Here is a 25,290-nt window from a genome sequence, read left to right on the forward strand (position 1 = left end):
AAGGGTTATCTGTGGCCTCTGTCATGAACCACAAAGCCCACAAGAGGCTGGGATGCTCTGGGTGGCAGAGGAAATTTGGTTGCTCAGTGGTTCCTTCCTTCCCAAACAGTAGGGATGTCTTTTGACCTGCATTCACCACATGTTATTTTATTTTTTTCAGGATCCATATGAAGTAACTATGTACAGCATTAGAGAAGTTTCTCACTTCAGTGAGAGGTGTTTTTGTTGTTGTTGTTATTGTTGTTTTTTAAAAAGATTTTATTTATTTGACCGACAGAGATTCCAAGTAGGCAGAGAGGCAGGCAGAGAGAGAGGGGAGAAGCAGACTCCCTGCTGAGCAGAGAGTCCTTTGAGGGACTCAATCCCAAAACCCTGGGATTATGACCTGAGCTGAAGGCAGAGGCTTAACCCACTGAGCCACCCAAGTGCCCCTTCAGTGAGAGTTCTTCATGCAGCACCATTCCCAGGACCATGTGCATCAAGTGTGCATCAATTTTACCTAATGGTTATAGTGGCCAAGTGATGCCTGGCAGCACAAAGGTATGAGTTATTGAGAGTGGATGAACATGAGCAAATATAAAAAGGAAGCTAGTGTAAAATGGTAGTTCCATCAAATATCTGAAATAGAAGATATTGCTTAGTTAAAAATTTACATAAGATCTGCAAAATTATATACTCAAGTCAATAAGTATATAATATATTTGTTCTATTCTCAAGACACGGTTCTATTCTCTGTATTGTATGGTGGGCTCTGGGAGGCTTAATCGTTAGTGGCTGCCTTCAGCTCAGGTCATGATCCCAAGGTCCTGGGATCGAGCCCCACATCTGGCTCCTTGCTCAGCAGGGAGCCTGCCTCTCCCTCTGCCTGCTGCTCCCCCTGCTTGTGCTTGCTCTCTTCACACCCATCCCCTGTGTCAAATAAATAAACAAAATATTTTTTAAAACACAAAACATAAAAAATTAAAAATGTGTATGTTAACAATTACCTTTTTATTACCTTTTATTCAGAGTATGCTCTATTATTTGCTGTGATTAAATTTATAAACCCACATTTAGTATTTGAACAAAACAATCATTTTGCTCTAAAACATCAAAAATTTAACTCTTTATAATCAATACTGGAGAGGAAGAAATCATCAAAACAGTATGATCTTAATATACTTGCATAACAGAATTTGGACCAACACATTCATATCATGTAAAATGTTCTAGAAGTGTACCAGGTTGGTTTTGAAATAAAAAAGGCAAATAACATTATATGTCCATTATATCTCAATAAAACCAGTGGCTGGGGAAAGGCAAATTATGAAAGAATGCAAATGGTCAATAAAAGTATGCAGATTTTCAACCTTATTAAGAGTAAAGGAAGGTAAACTAATACAGCTATCATTTTTGTCCTCACACATCAGCAAATGTTTAGGACAACATTCAGTGCTAAAGTAGGTACAGGGGACATAGGTTCTCAGAGGTGAGATGGAATGGCTCTGCTCTTTTGGTTATGCATACCACCTAACAAATTGTAAAGCAGACATCATCCTGGCCTTCATAACCATACTTTTGTGAATCTGCTTGGCAGAAATACAAGCATCAGCTGGAGGACAGTCACTGTAGCAATGTTATAAAAGCACAATTAAAAACAACTTGAATGCACGTATTGGAAGTACCAGAATAAATTAGTGTCCGTTCATATCAGAGAATATGGTCCTATTTTATAAAAATGAGCTGGATTTATATCCTTGAGGGCTAGTCAAGATGTGTTGGTGAAAAAACAGGTGTAATGCTGTTTTTGGTTTTTGTTTCTAAAACTACTTAAAAACTATTTTAAAAAAGAGGAAAATTGCTTTTCATAGATTCCTATGTTTATAAGAATATAAGGTATGGTTATCAGAAGTACTAGAGAGTGATAATGAGGATAATTGACATTTTCTGTATATGCTTCTGTATTGTATAGTTTGACCTGATAAAATGAATATATATATATATTTCTGTGGAAATTTAAAGAACCAATTAAGTCACAGAAGATAAAAATGTTTTAAGGGACACTGAAAAATTTCATTCTACTGAACATGTGTAAGTCATAGAACTCTAAGGCTGTCCTTTTTCTACTCTAACTATACCTACTCCATCCATCTAGCCTACACAATGATCAAAAGTTGGTTCTCCCAAATTCCTAGCTAATAATCATGGTATGTTTTCTGAATTATAGCTACGTTTTAGGAAAATGAGATTGGGTGTTTGGGACTTATGTGTAATACATTAAAAGTTTCTTATTTAAGGGGCACCTGAGCGGCTGAGTCATTAAGTGTCTGCCTTCGGCTCAGGTCATGATCCAGGGTTCTGGGATCAAGCCCAAATTGAGAGCTCCCTGCTCAGCAGGAAGCCTGCTTCCCTCTCTCCCACGCCCCCTGCTTGTATTCTCTCTCACTGTGCTTCCCTCTGTCAAATAAATAAATAAAATCTTTTAAAAAAATAGTTTCTCATTTAAAATAGGAGAAATGGGCTACTGGTCAGTGCTTTCCTGTAGAACATCTGCATCTTACTACCTTTTGTTTTTTTTTTAAATATTTATTTATTTATTTAAGAGAAAGAGAGAGAGAGAGAGAGAGAGAGAGAGAGAACGAACATGTGTGTGAAGTGGGGGGAGGGAGGAGCAGAGGGAGAGAATCTCCAAGCAGACTCTCAGCTGAGTGGAGAGCCTGACATGCGGCTCCATCCCACGACTCATGAGATCATGATCTGAGCTGAAACTAAGAGCTAGACACCCAACCCACTGAGCCACCCAGGAGTCCCAAACATCTGAATCCTAGTAACAATTCCTGACACAAAGCAGGAGAAGCCTCACAGGATACTACGTGTCCAACTTCTTCTGCTATTAAAGTCTACTTGATAAATGCCTCCTTGGCATTTAGAAAACTGTACTTTGTTTTTCCAAAATAGTGAGGCTGTTGTTTGTCCCATCTTTTCCAAAAAGAGACAGTATATAAAGAAACTGTTTCAGGTGGTCAATAATTTTGGCTCCAGTTTTTTTGTCTAGCTACAATAAAAACAGAATGTGAAATTCGATTCTTTGCAAGAACAGTTCCAAATGAGGGCAGTGCCTGTTGGTAGGGAATGTCAGAGAGGCAAAGGGAAGGAAGAGGCCTCCTCAGTCAAGACAAATATAGGCAGTATTCCACCTTTCCAAACCAGAAAGAGATCAGGGCTGTTTGGGTTGCCAGAGAAGCCCACAAAAATTGGTATCAGCTATTCTGGAGAAGTACTTAATTCCAAGGAATTGGAAAGAATACTCTCTATTATATCCCAAAGGATATAATATGTATTTCCATGTATTCCATAATATGCACTTCATGTATTTCCATGAAAAGTTGATTTAAGAAGTATAACGAATTTGAGGACTGTGCCATTATTGCCACTTACATGTTCAAAGAAATCACTTTTCAAAACAAAGAGCAGAAACACCAAGCAAAGGAAATGTCCAAACCCAAACATACTGGAATATCTATTACAAATCAGAATCAGCAGGTTTTTATTTGAAAAGTAAACCTTTTCAATGCCTAATTTTGTGACCATATCTTACTAAAGTTTTTTTTTTTTTTTTTTAAAAAGAGGATCTCAGGAAGTTTAAATAAATGGATAAAAGAAGTTTCAGTTATTACTTCTCTTCTTTGCTACCTTTCTGTCCTTGGTATTACCCTAGTCTTTCTTCATTTATAGACACTTGCCTTTATCATTTGACAACACTTGAACCCTGATTTTTCTTGTCTGAGCTGAAAAAGCAAAGAACCAGAAGCTTGGCAAAAGGTCAGGTTTTTCTTGCAATATATTTTCTTTTACTCCAAAGGTAAGCACCTTTGGAGGCTGTATTAGTTCTTTCACCAACAGGATTTAAAAAAAAAAAAAATTTAATAGGAAATAAAGTATATATGTGGGTGTGTGTGTGTAGTATATATGTATATACCTATACACACATACATATGTATGTATGCATATATAGTTCAGCAAAAGGAATTTAGCTTACATTTGGTCTTGGCTCAGTAACATTTCCATTAGAAGGAAAAGATGTAAGCTTGAGAAAACTTAATAAAACATTATAAAAAATGATATAATTACTAAAGTCAACAGTAAAAGCAACACGTGAACAGTTACGAACATTTACTCTGAGTGTGAGGCTCCATGCTAAACATATTACAGACATGAGACCCGTTCAAATACATTTCAGTGTGCCTTATGTCGGTTCCCCCACCACAGTTACAATAGGCAGCACCCTTTGAGCTCTCCAAAGTGTTTTGGTGAAGATTATGAACTATACTGTCACACCGTGAGGCCAGTTGGTTGGTCAGTCCTGCATCCATTCTTCCTTTCATTTGTTCAACTGACTTACTCATTCTAGTATGTAGAAAAAACTCTACCCGGTAATGAAACTCCTCAATATTTCTGAAGCAGAGTTAGATTTACCTTAGAGGCCATGTCACATTGAATCACTTATACTCCACAGACCCCTGGAAGGCTTTCAGCAGCCCTCCCAGAAAGGTTGTATGCAGCCAGCAGCCTGTATACAGGCAACTCCAGGAACAGACCTGAGAAGTTAGTTTTGACATTTAGGCCAATAAATTAAATATTTCCTCTAGGTTATCTAAACTGCAGTGGGGGGGCAAGAATCCGCTGTTTAAAAGAAGACAGGCAGCCCTTTTCTGAAAATACATGACTGTATCTGGAAGCCAAGGCCACAGACTCCCGGCCAATAGTAAAACAGATGAAATTCCACTAGTGTATTGTGGTAGGCAAACAGCTGGAAGTCTAAACACAGGGCAGGGCGCACTGGTCAAAAAAAGTATGTGGTTTCTAAATGACCACAGAGCACATCTGGGGAACTGCTCAAGGGGCTGGAGGGAGAACAGTCCTGGGTATGGGGTGGTAACTTGCACTGACAGACTGAATCAGCCTCCCCATGACAACATGTGGCTGGGATGCTCTGTCCATGGGAAAGTGTCCATGGAAAAGTGCCAGCCCTTACGCCACTACTTGGGGAACTTGCTGAGCTGAAGCCATAGGAATTGGACAAGTTGAAGGCCACCCAGCATTTCTGGACTGTCTGTCCCCCATGGATTAGCAGATATAATTTTCCAAACCAAATAAATTTTATTAGTTGCTGAGGGAGAACATGCTATCAGAAGTAAAATAAACAGCAAAGGAGTTCAGGCCTACCCATGAAGCCACTGCACTCAGCATTCTGCCTGAGCACTGCGGGTGGAGCAAAAGTAGCTATTTTCTGAGAATGTCTCTTCCTCACCAGTAATTTCTGAAACAGTTTTGAGAGGTTTCACAGGCGATGTCAAAAGGCGTTCTCCTCCCATTTCCCTTTAATTCAAGTTTTTTTTTTTTTAAAGATTTTATTTATTTATTTGACAGACAGAGATCACAAGTAGGCAGAGAGGCAGGCAGAGAGAGAGGAGGAAGCAGGCTCCCTGCTGAGCAGAGAACCCGATGCAGGGGCTCGATCCCAAGACTCTGGGATCATGACCTGAGCCAAAGGCAGAGGCTTAACCCACTGAGCCACCCAGGCACCCCCATTAATTCAAGTCTTGCTGAAAAGCCTGGAAGCACAGGTTGCTAAAGCCTTATCATTTGATAAAATGTATTACTAAATAAATCAGAAATAGAGCTGCAATGGTGAAAGGCAAAGAGCATTTTACTTAAAAGTAAATAATTTGAAAAACTGCGTTGGAGTATGAAAAATGAAAGTTGGTAGGGTAAGCCACCAGAAACTGAAGTATGTACTCAGGTAAATGATGTGAAGCATATTTATTACATTGTACAATATTTTAAATTGATTATTACTAAGTATCTTACATAAATAACAAATATAATTGATCAGGGGCGCCTGGGTGGCTCAGTGGGTTAAGCCACCGCCTTCAACTCAGGTCATGATCTCGGGGTCCTGGGATTGAGCCTTGCATCGGGCTCTCTGCTCAGCGGGGAGCCTGCATCCCCCTCTTTCTGCCTGCCTCTCTGCCTACTTGTGATCTCTCTCTCTCTGTCAAATAAATAAATAAATAAAATCTTTAAAATATATATATTTGAAAAAAATATATAAAATATATATATTTGAGCAGACTCCTTAGGAAATTCAGACTTATTGGGTAAACTCTGACAGGTTTACAGTAAGTAAAAAAAAAAAAATTGTATTTTTTAAACATGAGAATTCAGTTTTGATTTTTTTCAACATCAAGTAATTTAACCTATTTTTTTCTAAATCTTACTTCAACAAATTCCTGCATTACAACATTCCATGTAAAATGAAATTAAAATTTACGTTTTTACATTAATTTTTAAGAGTTATATATGAAAAATAGCAAATATCCTACTGGTAATTACTTACTCTGAGCTAACTGAAAGAATAATAGTGATTTTGAGATGTTCATTTTCCAAATGCAATGATATAATAAAAATCAGTTTAAAGATGGGGAGAAGATATGCTTACTACAGATAAAAAAATTCAAAGAAAAAATCCCCCAAAATACAATAAAAACCTTCAAAGTAAAAAAATGTCTAAAACCTGTATGTGTGGAAAACATGTAAAACACTCTTTTAAGATCAAAAAGTAAACCTGAACAAATGTAAAGACATAAGTATTCTTGGACAGGTGGGTACAAAGCCTTCATGTCAGAAACAGCCAGTTCTCTCTCAGTTAACCTATCTATTTCCCAAGAGCCTCTCCCAGACAACATTATCTACCTTTCCTGAAGCTAGACACAATGGTTTCAAAGTTTACTTAAAAGATAAAACGAGCAAGAATTGCCAGAAAAACCCTAAAAAGCTAGAGAAATGCGGGAGAACTAGCTTTATTTTTATATTAGGTATATTTGAAAGGGTCCATGATTAAAACAAAGTGGTACTGGCATGTGACTATACAACAGGCCAAAAAGAAAAACCACAACAAAAACCAAAAACCAAAAACCAACCCAAAGAACAGAAAAAAACAAAATAGGCCCAAATGCATACAGGAGCTGGAAGTGTCATTAAGAGAGCAAGGAGTTTGCACACTTTATCATACTTGAAATGGCAGAATACTCTGTAATCTGAGAGTGGGTAAAGCAACCATATTACTTCAATAAATACTTTGCAAAACCAAAACAAAGAGAAATTGGGAGCCTAGAGATTGAAAGAGACTTTTGAACCTATTAGTGAATTTGGGACTGATTCTAAAAGAACCAACTGTAAAAAAAATTTCTGAGACAATCAAGAGAATTTACTGTCTGACTAAATATGTGATGGTGCTAAGGAATCAGTATCAATTTTTAAATATAATAATGCTATTGTAGTTAGTTATACAATATATATTCATATTTTGAAAATATACATTTTCAAATACACTCTATGAAGACTTCCAATTTCCTGTTGCACACGAAAGGAGCTTGGAAGTCATCACTCTATCTTAATAACAAGTACAAGTACAACAAGTACAAAGCAGAACAGACTGAAAAATCAACAACTCTTTTTTATCCTTAAAAGAGGGTAGGACATAGGACAAATCTTGGCCCCCAAGACTGAAAAGACAAATAAGCAAATACAAGAAATTGTGACTTACTCAAGTAGAAATCTGTAAGTAGAATCTACCCTAGGAACCAGTGCCAGGTAGGAAAACCTGAAGTAGAATTAGTGAGTGCCTGGAGGTTCAGTGTGGACAACTCTGAAAGTGAAAAACTTCTGTGGGATCCAGTCATAGAGGGTCCCCATAATATTATGAAATTTGCCTCCAGGAGGTTAACCAGGTTCTCACAGTAAACGTTGGGAGTAAATCTACTTCTGCTTTAGGTTTTGAATACGATAGAGCACTCCATTCTTAACAAGGTCCGTCCTCAAGGAAAACTAGTTTACCAGAGCCTAACCTCATGTCATATACTCAAAGCCTAACAGACCTGTGGGAAGGCAAATAACCAATTCCAGCCAGCTCAGGGCATCTGTCCTAATAAGGGGAAGGACAAAAACCCCAAGAAACCTGTGTGAGGTTCACAGTCAGAGACATAAGCTCACTAAAGGACTGAGACCTAATTTTAAGACCATAGAACACTTTCCCCGCTCTCCTATCTCACCACCGAACTACAAAAACCTATTTATAGCAGTCTTGTTACATAGTACATCATCTCTAGCTATCAAGAAAAGAGTGACAAAGCATATCAAAAGGAGACAAACCCCCACAATTTTAAGAGACAGAGCAATAACCAGAACCAGGCATAGAGAGATGTTAGAATTACCAGACTTGGAATTAAACACAACTATGATTAATATGCTAAGAGCACTAACACACAGCATACCAGAACAGATGGGCAATGTAAGCAGAGATGGGAATCTTAAAAAAACAAAGAGAAATACTAGAGATCAAAACCACTGTAGCAGAAATGAAGAATACCTTCGGTGGGCTAAACCATAGACTGGCTGAGGAAAGAATGTACGAGCTAGAGGATATATCCATGGGAACCTTGAAAACCAAAAAGAAAAAAAAGACGAATAAAACAGAAGAGAATGTCTAACGAATGTGGAACAACTATAAAATATGTTACCATACATATAGTGGGTATACTAGAAGAAGAGGGAGAGAGAAAAAAAATTTTTTTTGAAAGTAGTGACTAAGAATTTTCCCAAATTAATGTCAGGTACCAAATCACAATCCTAGGAAGTCCAGCGAACACCAGGTGGGATAAATGACAAAAGACTGCACCTAAGCATATCATTCTGGAACTACAAAAATATCAAAGATAAGGAAAATATCTTGAAAGAAGCCAGAGAAAAAATACCACACCTAAAAATTTTATTTATTTATTTATTTACTTGTAGAGAAAGAGGGAGAGTGTGAGTGGGGGGGAGGGGCAGAGGGAGAGGGTCTTCAAGCAGACTCTCCCTGAGTGTGGAATCCCCTGCAGGGCTCGATCTCACAACACTGAAATCATGACCTGAGCCAAAACCAAGAGTAAGACGCTTAACCAACTGAGCCACCCAAGTGCCCCTACATCTTAGTTATAGAGAAAAGAGATAGGATTATATCCAACTTCCTAGAAACCATGCCAGCAGGAAAACAGTGGAGTGAAATATTTAAAGCATTGAGATACGAAAAAAAAAAAAAAATACACCATTTGAAATTCTGTACCCTGTCAAATTATTCTTCCAAAGTGAAGGAGAAACAAAGGCTTTTCCAGAGAAAACAAAAATTGAGGAGTTTTGTTGCCAGTAGACCTACCCTGTAAAGAAATTAAAGGAAGTTCTTTAGAGAGAAGAAAAGTAACATAGGTCAGATACTCAGTTCTCCATAAAGAACATCAAAGAAAAAAATAACGAAGGCAAAATAAAAACTTTCGTTTATCTTATTCTTAACTGATGTAACAGAAAATAAGATTGTTCAAATAATAAATAGGAACAATGTACTTGATTATGTATGTTTATGTGTGTATATATGCATAGGGTGCTTACATATAAGTGAAATGAATGATACAAGAGACAGAAAGGAAGAATTAGGATTATTTTGTTATTTAAAGGTACTCATTGCGGCGCCCAGGTGGCTTGGTCAGTTGAGTGTCCGTCCATCCAATTCTTGGTTTCAGCTGGGGCTGTGATCTGAGGATCATGGGATCCAGCCCCAAGCTGGACTCCATGCTCAGCAGGGCATCTGCATGTCCCTCTCCCTTCCCCCACTTGGACTCTCTCTCTCTCTCAAATGAATAAATAAAATCTTTAAAAAATAAGGTACTCACTATCTGTGAAGGGGTATAATATTATGTGAAAGTGGATTTGGGGGACGCCTGGGTGGCTCAGTTGGTTAAGCAGCTGCCTTCGGCTCAGGTCATGATCCCAGCGTCCTGGGATCGAGTCCCGCATCGGGCTCCTTGCTCGTCAGGGAGCCTGCTTCTCCCTCTGCCTCTGCCTGCCATTCTGTCTGCCTGTGCTCGCTCTCTCTCTCTCTCTCTGATAAATAAATAAAATCTTTAAAAAAAAAAGTGGATTTGGATTAGATATAAATGTATATTGTAAACTCTAGGGTATTTACTAAAAAAGGTAAAAAAAAGAATATGCTAAGAAAGAAGATAAGAATGGTATCATGTTAAATCTTCAATTAAAATCACAAAAGGCAGAGAAAGAGTGGAAGACCAAAAGGAACAAATAACAAGGGTAGCAAATATAAAACAGCAGGAATATAATAGATATTAATAAAACTATGTTAATATCACTTCAATCACAGTCAATCATCTAAATGCACCAATTAAAAGATAGAGACTGACAGAACAGGTCAAAAAACAAGATCCAACTATATGTTGTCTACAAGAAACTAACTTTAAGTATAAAGAAACATACAGATCAAAATTAATGGATGGAGAAAAATATACCATGCTCACACTAGTCAAAAGAAAGCAGGAGTAGCTGTATTAATTTCAGACACAGTAGGCTTCAGATCTAGCGAAGTTATCAGGAATAAAGAAATTCATTACATTTTTTAAAAAAGATTTTATTTATTTATTTGACAGACAGAGACCACAAGTAGGCAGAGGCAGGCAGAGAGAGGAGGAAGCAGGCTCCCTGCTGAGCAGAGAGCCTGATGTGGGGCTCGATCCCAGGACTCTGGGATCATGACCTGAGCTGAAGGCAGAGGCTTTAACCCAATGAGCCACCCAGGTGCCCCAAGAAATTCATTACATATTGATAAAGGCATAAATTCTCCAAGAAGATGTAATAATCCTTACCTTGTATGTGCCTAATCATGAAATGTAAAATTACATGAGGAAAAAGTAACAGCATTGCAAAGTAGATGAATCCACTATCACAGCTGAAGCCTTCAACATCCCTCTATCAGAAACAGATTGATCCAGCAGGCAGAAAATCTGCAAGGACATAGCTAAGCTAACAACATCATCAATCAACTGTACATATTGCCACTTTTGTATACTTCATCCAAACACAGCAGAATATGCATTCTTCTTAAGTTCACATGGAATATTCACCAAGATAGACCACATTCTGGGCTATAGAACATACCTTCATAAGGTGCCTGGAGGGCTCAGTCATGTAAGCATCCAATTCTTGATTCAGCTCAGGGCATGATCTCAGAGTTGTGAGATCTATCCCCACAGCTCTGCACTCAACGTGGAGCCTGCTTGGAATTCTCTCTCTCTCCGTTTCCCTATGTCCCTTCCCCCCCTGCTCATGCTCTCTCTCTAAAAAACAAGCAACCCCCACAAAACCTAAATAAATAAAATACATCCTCACAAATTTAAATGAATAGAAATCATACAATGTCTGCTCACAAGATCACAATTCAATTATAAACTAGAAATCAGTAACAGAAAGATAACTCGAAAATCCCAAATTATGTAAAGATGCAACAACACACTTCTAAGTAACAAATGGATCAAGTAAGAAACCTAAAGAGAAATTTAAAATATTTTGAACTAAAGAAAAATAAAAACAAAATTTATCAAAATTTGTGGGATGCAACAAAAACAGTGTTTAGAGGACAATTTATAGCACTAAATACATACTCAGAAAATCAGCAGTATCTAAGATCAAGAACCTAAGTTTCCACCTCAGGGAGGTATTTAGAAAAAGAAAAGCAAATTAAATCCAAAGTATACAGAAAAAAAGAAAAAGTAATAATTAAGACAGAAATCAGTGAAACAGAAAACAAAAAATCAACAGAGAAAAATCAGTGAAACCAGAAGGTGGTTCTTGGAATTGATCAATAAAATCAATTAAGTCTCTATCCAGGCTAACTTAAAAAGAGAGAGAGACAGAGAGAGAACAGAAATTACTAATGTCAGAAATAAAAGCGGAGACATCATTATAGAGCTTATGGACATTAAAAGGATAATAAAGGAACTGTATGAACAACTCTATGCTAATGCATTTGGTAATCTAAATGAAATGGACTACTTCCTTGAAAGATAACATTCTAACACAACTCACATAAGAAGAAACAGGCTGAGTAGGCCTATACCTATTACAGAAATTAAATTAACATTTAATAACCTTTCAAAAAAGAAAGCACCAGGCCCTGCTGAATTCTACTAAACATTCAGGGAAGAAATTATACCAATTTTCTATAACCTCTTTCAGAGGAGAACAGCAGAGGAAATACTTCTTAACTCATTTTCTGAGGCCAGAAATACATTAATACCAAAAGCAGTCAATGACATTATAAGAAAATGTAGAGATCAAAACCAAAACAAAACAAACCTTAGAGACCAGTATCTCTGATTAAAATAGAAGTAAAAATCGTCAACGAAATATTAGCAAATTGAATCCAACAATGTATAAAAAGAATTAGACATCATGACCAAGTGGAATTTGTCATAGGTATGCATGGCTGGTTTAACTTTTAAAAACGAGTTAATGTAATCAGTCACATTAAACAAGCTAAAAAAGAAAAGTCATGTGATTATATCAATAGATACAGAAAAAGCATTTGATAAAATCCAAACCAATTCAATAGAAAAACTCAGTAAACTAGAATGGAGGACAACGTTCTCAAATTGATAAAGAATATCTTCAAAAACCTAAAAAGAATATTGTTTTTTAAAAAAACAATATTTATTTATTTATTTATTTGAGAGAGAGAGAGAGAGAGAGAGAGACAGCGAGAGAAGAAACACAAGCAGGGGGAGTGTGGGAGGGAGCAACCTGATGGACCCCCCGACTATGACCTGAGCCTGAGCAGAAGGCAGACGCTCAAGATTAAGCCACTGAGGCACCCCAAATTAATATTGTTAAAATGTTGATATACCTAAAGCAATCTATAAATTCAATACAATTGCTATCAAAATTTCAATGGCAGTTTTCACAGAAATAGAACAATCCTAAAATTTTTCTGGAACCACAAAAGTCCCCAAAGAGCCAAAGTAATCTTGAGAGAGAACAAAGTTGGAGTTATCATGCTCCCTGATTTCAAACTATTTTACAAAGCTACAGTAATTAAAACAGTATGGTATTAGCATGAAAACAGGCATACAGATGAATGTAATAAAACAGAGAGCCCCAAAATAAAGCTATGCATATATGGTTATTCTATGACAAAGGAGCCAAAAGTACACAATGGGGAGAGGACAATCTCTTCAATAACTGAACTTGGGAAAGAACCAGCAAAATAATACTAAGTTATACACCACCACAAAAGACCCTGAATAGCCAAAGCAATCATGACAAAGAACAACAAAGTTAGAGATATCACAATCCCAAATTTCAAGATCTACTACAAAGTTACAGTAATCTGCTATGGTACTGGCAGAAAAACAGACACACAGATCAGTGGAACAAAACAGAGAGCCCAGAAATAAACCCATGCTTATATGGTCAATTAATCTGACAAAGGAGACAAGAATATACAATAAGTAAAAGACAGTCTCTTCGACAAATGGTGCTGAGAAAACTGGACAGCTATATGCAAGAGAATGAAACTGGACAACTTTCTTAAACCATGCATCCAAATAAACTCAAAAGGATTAAAGACCTGTGAGACCTAAAACCACAAAACTCCTAAAAGAAAGCATAGGCAGGGGACACCTGTGTGGCTCAGTCAGTTAAGCTGCCTGCGGCTCAGGTCATGATCCCAAGGTTCTGGGATCAAGCCCCACATTGAGCCCCACATCAGGCTCCCTGCTCATTGGGGAGCCTGCTTCTCCCTCTCCCTCTGCCTGCTGCTCCCCCTACTTGTGAGCATGCTCTTTGTCTAATAAACAAACAAACAAACAAACAAACAAAAAAGCATAGGCAGTCATCTCTTGGACATCAGGCTCAGCCACATTTTTATGGCTATGTCTCCTTGGGCAAGGGAAACAAAAGCAAAAATAAACTATCAGTACTATACAAAAATAAAAACTTTTGCATAAACAATGAATTGTGGAACACCGAAAAAAATTACATTAAAAAAAAAAAGCTTTTGCACACCAAAATGAAAACCTGCTGAATGGGAGAAGATATTTGCAAATGTATATCTATTAAGGGGTTAATATGCAAAATATATAAAGAACTTCTACAACTCAACACACACACACACACACACACACACACACCCCACATACATCTCACAAAAAGTCCAATTAAAAAATGGGCAGAGAACCTGAATGGACATTTCCAAAAAAGACAGATGGCAAACAAGTAAGTGAAAAGATGCTCAACATCACTGATTATCAAGGAAATGCAAATCAAAACCACAATGAGGTATCACCTTATACCTGTCCAAATGGCTAGAATCAGAAGGACAACAAATAACAAGTATTGGTGAGGAAGTGGAGAAAAGGGAACCTTTGTGCACTGTTGGTGGGAATGCATATTTATGCAGCCATCATGGAAAATTAAAACTATCCTATAATCCAGCAATCCCATTTTTGGGTATACATCTAAAGGAAATGAAAAGAGGATGTCAAAAAGATATCTGCACTCCCACTGTGCATTCACAACAGTCAAGATATGGAAACAACCCAAGCATTTGTAAGTAGATGAATGGATAAAGAAGATGTGATATACTTATTCAGTGGAATATTATTCAGCCATGAGAAAGAATGAAATCCTGCAGTATGTGACGTGGATGGACCCAAGGGCATTATGTTAACTGAAATAAGTCACAGAAAAAAACACAAATGCTGTATGATATCACTTTATGTGATATCATACAGCATTTGTGGAATCTAAAAGAGCTAAACTCATAGAAACAAAGACTAGAAAGATGGTTACCAGGAACTAGTGTGTGGTGAAATGGGGAGATGTCGGTCAAAGAGGACAAATTTCCAGTGGTAAGATGAATAAATCCTGGGGATCTAATGAACAGCATGGTGTGATTATAGTTGATACAGTATTATGTATTTGAAAGATGTTAAGAGTAGATCTTAAATGTTCTCACCACAAAAAAGAAATGGTGATTGTGTGACATGATGAAGGTGTTAGCTAAGCTATGGTGGTAATCATTTTGTGATATAAAAGTATATCAAATTAACTTGTACATCTTAAACTTATATAATGTTATATGTCAATTATATTTCAATAAAGCAGGTGGGGGAAATGTAAGTAAGTAAATAAGTAAACTAATATTTCCTTTTGTGCCTCCATGGAAACATAACAAGAAGTACACTTTGTTGTCTAATTTTGCAATAATATTTAAAAATTTTTTGGAAAGGGGCACCTGGATGGTTCAGTCAGTTAAGCCTCTCCTTCGGCTCAGGTCATGATCTCAGGGTCCTGGGATTGAGCCCCACAGTGGGCTCTCTGCTCAGTGGGAAGCCTGCTTCTCTCTCTCCCTGCTTCTGTACCCTCTCTCACTGTCTCTCTCTCTCTCTCTGTCAAATAAGTAAATAAATAAATAAAAATCTTGAAAAGTCTAAATTTTATCTAAATTATTGTAGATCTTAAGTATATTTATATATACTTCACAAATGCATAACATTTTAATTTTCTTGTAATTTGCTATTTTACTCAAAAATAAAATTCATTTATAATATATTGTCTTATATTTAAGAATGGATGACTGACTTTACAAAGGAGAATTAAGATTTGCTTTCTCAATCATACCTGTTTCACTGGGAAAAGATGAAACCAATATACCAGAGACTTCCCTGACTCATGACCACGAGACATCTACTCCAAAGGAACTGGACTAACCTCTAAGTGAAAGAAGAAAGCTATTTTCCTCTTGGTTTCATATATGTTACTCATTTACCTTATTATGCCTTATTCGACAGAATGTTTTCAAATACTCTTAGAGTGCTAGCTAACTGTGGCATCAATTTGATATCAATCACTCAGGGTCGAAACAAAAAGGAATTAAATAATTCAAACACAGATGTAATAAGTAAATATTTCATCAAGAGAATTACACTTCTCGCTTAAAATGGAACCTCTAGATATGGCTGAACTTAGCTGTGTCGCTTGTACTCTTGTATCAACACTGAGAACAGGGGTTCTGTTAAATGGGTTGGGCAGTGCACACTTATGGAAGAGAAATACTTTAAAGTGTTGAGCAACTCTTTTGAATCTCGTGGTTTTTCCTGGAACAGCCATGTTGACCTTTGCACTCCCAGTATAACAGCACTAGCGAGTAAAACTACTTCCCCCCACACGAGCCAAGCAAAGGAGCTAGTCACTGTATTCTTCACCACTGCCTGCAGTAATAATACTGCCAGTCTTGCACAGAAATGTGCTTGAGGAAGCAGCATAAGTATTAATTTTACTCAATTTTACACTTGAAAATACTTTTTATAAAAAACGTTCTGTGTGGTGAAAAGAAAAGCATGCATACTGCACTTCTGCTGTGTAACAGATCAGGATAGTTGTGGGGAAGAAAATCACTTGTAACAGTACGAGCAGCAAGATCAAGGAGCTGCCTTTTGTAATGTAAATTTACTTAAAAGAATGGCAGGCAGTGGGTACTCAGAATTGAGTATTTGGCACATACTTTCTCAAAAATTAGTGAAATGACCCCTGCACCTCAAGGCAAACAAATGACAGCATTTTGTAGCCAATGATAAATTTGAGTTTTTAAGCACAGATTTGAATCTTGGCAAATTTGTTCCAAGTCAGTGTGATACAATGTCCTAATACCTAAAGACATTTCTGATGAGATTGCCGCTGACAAGAATGAAAGTGTTGATGCTAAAAAATAAACATGTCAGGGCCAGAAGATCTGCATAACTTAATAAACCAGTATCTCCCAAATGAAGCATGCATTAAAAAACCAGCCTACAAAATCCTGCTTGGGCAGAAGAGCTATCGAAAGTATACCACCAAAAAACCCCAACAAAACAAAAATGTATCCCACATTCAGTGGGTTTGAATGTAACAGTATGAAAAGCTCATTGTTGTAATTTCAGATTCTGTGTAGCAACTAACCTTAAAACACTACCATTTTCAAATTTTGGTGAGGTATCTATCCAAGGAGAAAATCCACAATTATCTGAGATGGCTACTACAATATTCTTGTCTTTTCCAACTATAAATCTGTGTGGGGTATCCAAGGAGAAAATCCACAATTATCTGAGATGGCTACTACAATATTCTTGTCTTTTCCAACTATAAATCTGTGTGAGGCTGAATTTTCATCATATACTTCAACCAAAACAATACATTGCACCAGACTGAACAGAAGCACCTATGAGAACTGGCTGTCTTATGTCAGGTAATAAAGAGATGTGCAAAAATGTAAAACAATGCCACTCCTGTTAAATAATTTTCTTCTTGGAAAAGATCACTTTTTCATAAAAATATGCTATTTGTGTAAAGATGCAATCAATTATTTTTAAATGAAATGATAAATATTTTAAAAACTTGTTTTAATTTCAAACATGGTAAAAAATATTGATAAATACAACCCACATTAAAAAAAAAAAAAAAAAAAGTTCATTGGGATCCTCAATAATCTTTAAGAGCGTAGTGGTGCAGAGACCAAACGTTTGAAAACTGCATTTCTAATATAATGAAGCATTCTAAGAAATGAAAAAGCAAAGGTGTCTGAGAAAGTAAATGTATATCACTTACAGCAGAAAGGCCTCATTCACAGCATCAAAGAACTCAGGCCAGAGCATTTCCTGAGGTTCATGTCCATGGTAGGTGAGAAGAGCCTCCACCAGTGGTTCAATATCTGGCAGAGTTACAAGTGGGATACAAATTCGTGACAGGAGCCTTATTTTTTCAGGAACTATTCTACAGAAAAAATAAGAAATAATTATCCAAATCTTAGAGGCATGTGTAATTAAAGACAAAATCTTCATGCTGAAGACTGATGAAAGTTACTTGCTTTGTCCCTCACATAAAGAGGGCTAACACCACTGATGAACCTTTCTAAGAGAAATCCTCTTGGAGAACTCTCCAAGAAGAAATCCTTCAGCTGAAATTTCCCTTTCAATGTCACTTATTGTCAGGACTTTGGCATTACTATCTACAGGCACTTCCAATTTACCACCCCTAAAACAGAACTCTTGAATTCCTTGCCCAAATGTTCCTTTCCCCAGTACTGCTGATCTCATTTGCTCAGGCGAAAGCCTTTCAAGGCCATCCTTGATTCCCCCCCTTTCTTATGCCCCTTACCTAATTCAGCATTGATACTGTCAATTCATTTGACAACTTCTCTACACTCCATCACTACCCACTAATTCATCATCACCTGTGGTCTGAGTTACTGTAGGAGCCTCTTTACTTTCTCCCCAGTTCTGCCCTCAACCCTACTGTTTATCATAATAATAGTTCTCACAACCCTTTAAAAATTCAGATCACTTCACTTGTCTGCTCAAAGCCTTGCAATGGTTTCCCACTTCCAAGAAAAAGCAAAGTGTTATACTGGCTGCTGTGGCCTTCCATGATGGGGGTCGCTTCTGTTTCTCTGGCTTCATTTTCCTTCTACTCTTTTTCTTACTCATCATGGCCCAGCCTTATAGGCCTCCTCCAATTTCTCCAGATGAGGTCCTGCTTTTCATTCTGCCTGGAACCTACGGTTAGCTCCTTCATTTCATATAGGTTTCAGCTCAACTGTTGCCTTATGTTGATGGCATCCCTGACCATCCCATTTAAAAGCACTGACCAATATGGTAGCAGTGAGCCACATGTGGCAATTTATTTTAATTTAAATGAAATAAAATTTAAAATTCCATTTGTCTGTTGCGCCAGCCACATAACAAATGCTCAATGGGCACATGAGGCTAGTACCTTACATTACTGGATTTTTCTAGAACTTGTCCTCAATGAAGGAAGCACCACAGGACACCAGAGCTTAACACAAAAAGTGCCCTCCCACCCCATCTATCTCTTTTATAGTTTTACTTTCCTTCAGAGTACTTTTCATTACCTGACCTATAATGTATTTATTTGTTTATTGTTCATGGTCTGTTTCTTCCTGCTAGGATGTCAGCTTTATGAGGACAGGTACTTTTCTCAATTTGCTCTCTGCACCATTCCCAGCATGCAGGAAACAACTCCTTACATATACTACATGCTCAGAAACAGATCTTAAATGAATAAACAAACAACTAGAGATCAATACAATGAAAATTTGAGATGTAAGCTATTATATCTTTTTCTAGTTATATTCATGTATAATCAGAAATGGAGAAATTTAGTTTTGTGTTTTCTGAAACACAAATGGAACCACAACAGAAAACAAAAAGCTGTCCCCCATTTTTTTTTACTTGCTGCCTATTATTAAACCAATATGTATGTTTTGAAATTTGACAATGTCTTTATTTATAGGCATTTAGGTTATTTCTAATTTCTCATCATCACAGACACCACTAAGGTAGGACCTTTGCACATGCCTATCTGAGACCATGTGTGAACATTTGTATATTGAATTGCACTCCGAAAGACAACCATTTTTCTTTTCCCAAACTCCAACCCAAGTGCATACTCTCCTCACAATACATTCAAATATATCTGACATTCTAACATTTTCATCGTCTTAAACAAGTTTCTCCTAGAACCCTCTGACCTGTTACAACCCAGGCAGGTCACTTTTTTATTCCCTTTGTAGAGTTATCATCTTGGGATCTCTGTCCTGGGGATTTCTTTTACTTCTCTCCTAAACCCTACTTCTTTTTCTTTCTTGGTTCATTCTTCTTAAGTGGGAAAGGTAAAAAAAAAATTATTTGAGACCTTGGGAAAAGGTACAAAAAAAGGTATTTGAGACCTTGAATGTCTCAAAATATCTTTATTTTATCCTCCCACTTGGTTGATATTTCGGCTGAGTATAGAAATCTTGTAACTTTCCAACAAAATTGTGAAGGTGTGGTCCTACTGTCTTCTAGCTTTTAGTGTTGTTCCTGAGAAGGTCCATGCTATTATGAATCTTTATCAATTATGTAAGTCCTGTTTTTACTCCCTTGAGGGTTCTGGAAATCTTCTTTGAAATTTCACACTGATGTGCTGGTATAGGATTTATTTTTATTCATTGTGCTGGGCACTCAGTAGAGTTTAAATCAGAAAAGTTCTCTTGATTGTTTCTTTGATAATTTCCTATCCATTCTTTTATCTCTTCTCTCTCTATGAGAACACCAAGCTTTTTGAATATTGAACTTCCTGGACACTTTTCTGTCCTTTCTTCCTCATTTTTCATTTCTTGGTCTCTTTACTCTAGATTTTGAAAGAACTGTTCAAATTCATTCTCCTTTTTTTTTTTTTTAAATATTATTTATTGAGAGAGAGAACATGAACAGGGGGAGAGGGGCAGAGTGAGAGGAAGAAGCAGACTCCCTGCTGAGCAGGGAGCCCAACATGGGGCTTGATTCCAGGACCCTAAGATCATGATCTGAGCTGAAGACCCACTGAACCACCCAGGTGATTCCCAATCTTATCATGGTTTTCATTACTACTCTCTCATGATTAATTTACAGGAACTTTAATAGCCTTTTTTAAAAAATAGCATTCTGTTATTATTTAATGGATATAATATTATCTTTTATTTTTATGGAGGCACTAATATTAATTTATTTGAGATATTTTCTTTGAATAATCTTTTTTATTTGTATTGCTTTCTATTTTTTTCATATTATATGCTTAATATGATTTCCTTAAATATCTGGTGACCATTGCTGGTCTGCTTATATACTTTTTTTTTTTTTTTGAGCTGGGTATAGAACACTTTATTGATGATACAGCACAAGATAAGTCTCCCTGAGCCTTTCCCTTTCTTCAGGAGGTCTGGGATAGAAACTGTGTAGAGATCTGGAGATTCTCAGTGTGTTGAAGTTTAAAGATTAAACTTTAAAAATTATTGAGAATACCAAAGAGCTTTTGTTTATGAGGTTGTCACTTTCAACATTTATGATGTTTGAAATTAAAGCAGAGACACCTGAAAATACCAACTCACTAAAAGTAACAATGATAAACTCATTAGATGTTAACATAACTAGATTATACAAGACAAAGAAATAGTAAGAAGAGTGGCACTCATTTAAATGTTTATAAATCTTACTATATGGTCTGAAGGAAGACATCTGGAAATCCTTTATACATTTCTGTGTTCAATTTGTTGTACTGTTTTGAACAAAGTATATGAAGACAGTTTAGCCCCACACAGATATGTAGTTGTAAAAGGCAGGAGTATTTTAATAGCCTCTTCATATACTACGCATATTATCTTTGACAAGACCAAAGCTCACCAAGCACTGCCCACCCCTTCACTACAAGCCTGTCTATGAATGCAGGTACAGCTGCCCATCATGGGTCTAGGGTATTGGAGATGGGTAGTCTTTACCATGATAACAGCTGAAATTTAGTATCAAAGGCATCCCCTCAAAGCAGCAAGTCTTCAAGAGACTCCAGAGTTCCTAAACAGTTACATCAGGCAGTCTCTCTCAGTAAAATTTTGGTCTAGGTAAAGAGGTGGACTCCAGGCCCTTCATACTCCATTAACTTCCCTGACATCCCCCTCAATCTCTTATATTAAAATGGAAAAACAAGGGACACCTGGGTAGCTCAGCTGGTTAGGCAATGGGTCAGGATCCTGGGGTCCTAGGACTGAGTCTCGCATTGGGCTCCGTGCTCGGTAGAAGCTGCTTCTCCCTCTGTCTGTTCTGCCTGCTGGACCCCTGCTTGTGCTCTGACAAATAAACAAAATCTTTTTTTTTTTTTAAGATTTTATTTATTTATTTGACAGAGAGATCACAAGTAGGCCGAAAGGCAGGCAGAGAGAGAGGAGGAAGCAGGCTCCCTGCTGAGCAGAGAGCCCAGTGCGGGGCTCGATCCCAAGACCCTGAGATCATGACCTGAGCTGAAGGCAGAGGCTTAACCCACTGAGCCACCCAGACGCCCCATAAACAAAATCTTAAATAAACAAATGGGAAAAACAAAACCAAAATACTCTACTTTTTTACTTTCCACTTCTCTGTCCTTTTGCACTTTATCCCAGGGGAACTATTTGGCTCAATCTTTGAAGTCATTATTTGCTATTCAGCTCTAGCTCCTATTCAGCCTTTTATTTTTCCCTCTAAGTCCTTTTTAGAAATGTAACCAATTTATTAGTATTTCAAGGATTTGGTGGTAGTTTCTCTTATTATTCTTAGGACAATTAATTTTATCCCTTTAAAAAAAACCGCTTGCCCAATGTAATGTATTTAATTAGTGTATTTGTATCTTCTGTTTCATTGCATTTAGTTCATTTTTCTTCATGGTACTAGTTCTCCATGAATCTCTGGTGATTTTTGTTTGTTTGCTCTTTCTGGGATTTGGGATTCCCCATTAGCCTCTCTTTTTACTATAGCCTCCTCTGGTACTCGTGGGGAAGGTCAAGATGCAGTGCTGGTTGGGGTTGCCAATAAACCACATTCTGTACATCAGAGCATCCTCAGAACTGTTGGAAATTAATAGCCATTTGGTGCTTATTTCTCCAAATCTTTCTCCGCCCTTCCTGTTAGAAACGGGACATCTCTGTCATCTCTTGTTTGAAGGCAGTGGATAAGGAGGAGTGTAGGGAGCCAGCTTCTGTGAATTCCAAGAGTCCAACAAGCTGTTTTGTTGGCTGCCACATGCCCTGCTGCTCCATGAATCCACCCCAACATTACTTGTACCTTTGCAGTAGTACTCTCCTGCAAGCTTTTTGGGCTGTGATGTTTCCCTTAAAAAATATCCTACTATCTGCCATTTGAAGCCTTTCTTCTAATTTGTGGGTCATCAAATGCGCCCTTGTTTTACAGTATTATATACTTGTTAAAATTCACCCATGATTTCTAGGAGTTGAAGTATAAAGTGAATGCTATGCCACATGTGCACCTAGCTCCTCACTTGATTTATTCTCCTGCATTACATTTTCATCTTATTCTCTCCTATTCTTCAGAGGTCTTAAACTTTATTATTTTTTAAAATTTATTTATTTTTATTTGGGGGGGAAAGAACACAAGTGACAGCATGCACTTAAGTGGGGAGAGGGGCAGAGAGAACTGCCAAGCAGACTCCTCATCGAGCAGAGCCCGATGATGTGGGGCTTGACACCACAACCCATGAAGATCATGAGATCATGACCTGAGCCGAAAACAAGAGTCAGATGCCTAACTGACTAGGCCACCCAGGTACCCCAGATCTTGTACTTTAATCTTCAGAATCTGGCCAAGTACTCTGCATCAGAGCTACTCCAAAAATACGATCCTCAGAATCAGTAGCATTAGTATCAGCATCCCTATGAGTGGGGCCAAGAAACCTGCTTGTTAACATCTTTCTTAAAAAATTTTATTTATTGGGGTACCTGGGCAGCCCAGTCGTTAAACGTCTGCCTTCGGCTCAAGTCATGATCCCAGAGTCCTGGGATCAAGCCCTGTGTCAGGCTCCCTGCTCAGTGGGGAGCCTGCTTCCCTCTCTCTCTGTTGAATAAACAAATAAAATCTTTAAAATTTTTAATTTACTTTTGTGAAATAGAGTGTGTGAGAGTGTGTGTGTGTGTGTGTGTGTGTGTATGTGTAAGAGAGAATGAGCAGGGGGAAGGGGCAGAGGGAGAAGCAGCCTTCATCCTGAGCAAGGAATCCCATACAGGACTCAGTCCCGGGACCCTGGGATCATGACCTGAGCCAAAGGCAGATGGTTAACCAACTGAGCCACCCAGGTGCCACTCTGCTTGTTAACGTCTTAATGTAAGATGATCCTCATGCATACAGAAGCCGGAGAAATGCTGCTCTACACTATTTCTTCAGCAGCAGTCCCTAGAATAAGATATCAATCTCTAGTAATAATCTGAATACTTTAAGGAGACATGATAGAACAGTATTTAAGATTTTTATGTTAGTTAATTCTTATAAATTTTCTGTTGAGCTATATTATTTTCTTGGTAACCAACCGTAAAATTCTCACAGAAATAAAGTTTTGTCAAACTATACAATGACTTATTCTTATGTGTGAACATTTTGTCTTTTTTCCTCAAATGATCACCTTTTCTAAAACTCACTTCTTGTTCTGTTCCACTTTCCTAAATGATCCCAGTCTCTTCAACAACAGATACCTTTCTCAGTGCTCTACCATCTTTCACTAACCCACCACGAAGGTGGATTTAAATCTGAAAATTATTGTTTTCAAGTTCATCATCTAAGTTTAACAAAGAGAGGGATTTAGCTTGAGTTGTAAATACCTAATACTTCTGGAATTTATGAACTTACTGGGTAGGATAGAAGAAAGGGGAGTTGATATGTATGTGTGGAATGTGGAATGTTTTTTTGTATATTTTGTACAGAATCTAGCAGAGTATTTTGCATAAACTAAGGGCTCCATGGATGTTTGAGAAATGGAAAAATAGTTTTATATACTCATAGTAAATCCAGAACTCTGAAATAAAGAAGCAGGGAGACAGTGCTTCTATCTTCTACCCTTTAGCAATCTTCCTCTCTAGAAGACCTATATGTGCAACTTCTCTCTCATTATCTTAAAAGTCTTACATTCTCGGGACGCCTAGGTGGCTCAGTCAGTTAAGCCGCTGCCTTTGGCTCAGGTCATGATCCCAGGGGTCCTGGGATCAAGTCCCACATCGGGCTCCTTGTCCAGCAGGAAGTCTGCTTCTTTCTCTGCCTCTGCCTGCCACTCTGCCTGCTTGTGCTTTATGACAAATAAATAAACAAAATCTTTAAAAAAAAAAAAAAGTCTTACATTCTCTAGTTACCTTAAAAAAAAGGAGTCGGAGTCTATCGCTGGCTACAGCTGTGTGGAAAAGACAATCCTGGCACCAAGGACATTCAAAAAAGCACTGATGTTTATGGGCTACAGATTGTATCTACCAATTAGGCTGAGAAGGTCCAAGAGAACTTTCCTGAAAAATTCTAAAGTCTCATATAAATTTCAGCAGCTCTTGGTTCTACCAAAATGCAGGCAAGGTCAACTGATGATCTTCTGAAGGGCTTCAAAGGCTCACAGCCTTCACGGCTTCCTCTTTCGGTCTGAAGCCTGCCAGAGTGTGGAGGTCCCACTTCGTCTATAGTTATGCAACACTTTCCAGACTAGATTACGCTAAGCATTATGTCTTGATTGATTGCCAGAGCAGCACTTCCAAATGATTTTTGCACAAAAATTCAACTGCAGAAGGCTCAACAGTAACCATATACTGCTGGAAATATCATTCCCATGTGGCTATACTGAAGCTTCCAAGCCATCTGCAGCAAACCATAGAACTACAAGATAAACTGATGATGTTCAGAAAACCCAGAATGTCACTCCTTCTGGACGGTTTCCAGCAAAGAACAGGAGAGAATTTAAACATTCTGTCACTGAATTGTTGATTTTAGTTGGTGGCAAGTGAAATTCTATTTAAAATGCTATGACAAGACCATTTATCAGGCCTCTAAAAATAATGTAAAAGAAAAC

The 25,290-nt window shown here is 37.6% G+C and overlaps 1 protein-coding gene across 4 annotated transcripts in view; it reads right to left on the reverse strand.

Moving 5' to 3' along the window:
• Positions 1–25,290, reverse strand: part of FANCC (FA complementation group C) — a 283,427-nt gene that overhangs the window by 52,224 nt on the left and 205,913 nt on the right. For all 4 annotated transcript variants that reach the window (XM_082697226.1, XM_082697227.1, XM_082697228.1 and 1 more), the window contains one exon: positions 17,506–17,670. In XM_082697226.1, the coding sequence (XP_082553352.1) occupies positions 17,506–17,670 (165 nt within the window). The remainder of the gene's footprint in view (positions 1–17,505; positions 17,671–25,290) is intronic.

Source organism: Mustela nivalis, assembly GCF_964662115.1.
Source record: "Mustela nivalis genome assembly, chromosome: 13".
Taxonomy (NCBI): domain Eukaryota; kingdom Metazoa; phylum Chordata; class Mammalia; order Carnivora; family Mustelidae; genus Mustela; species Mustela nivalis.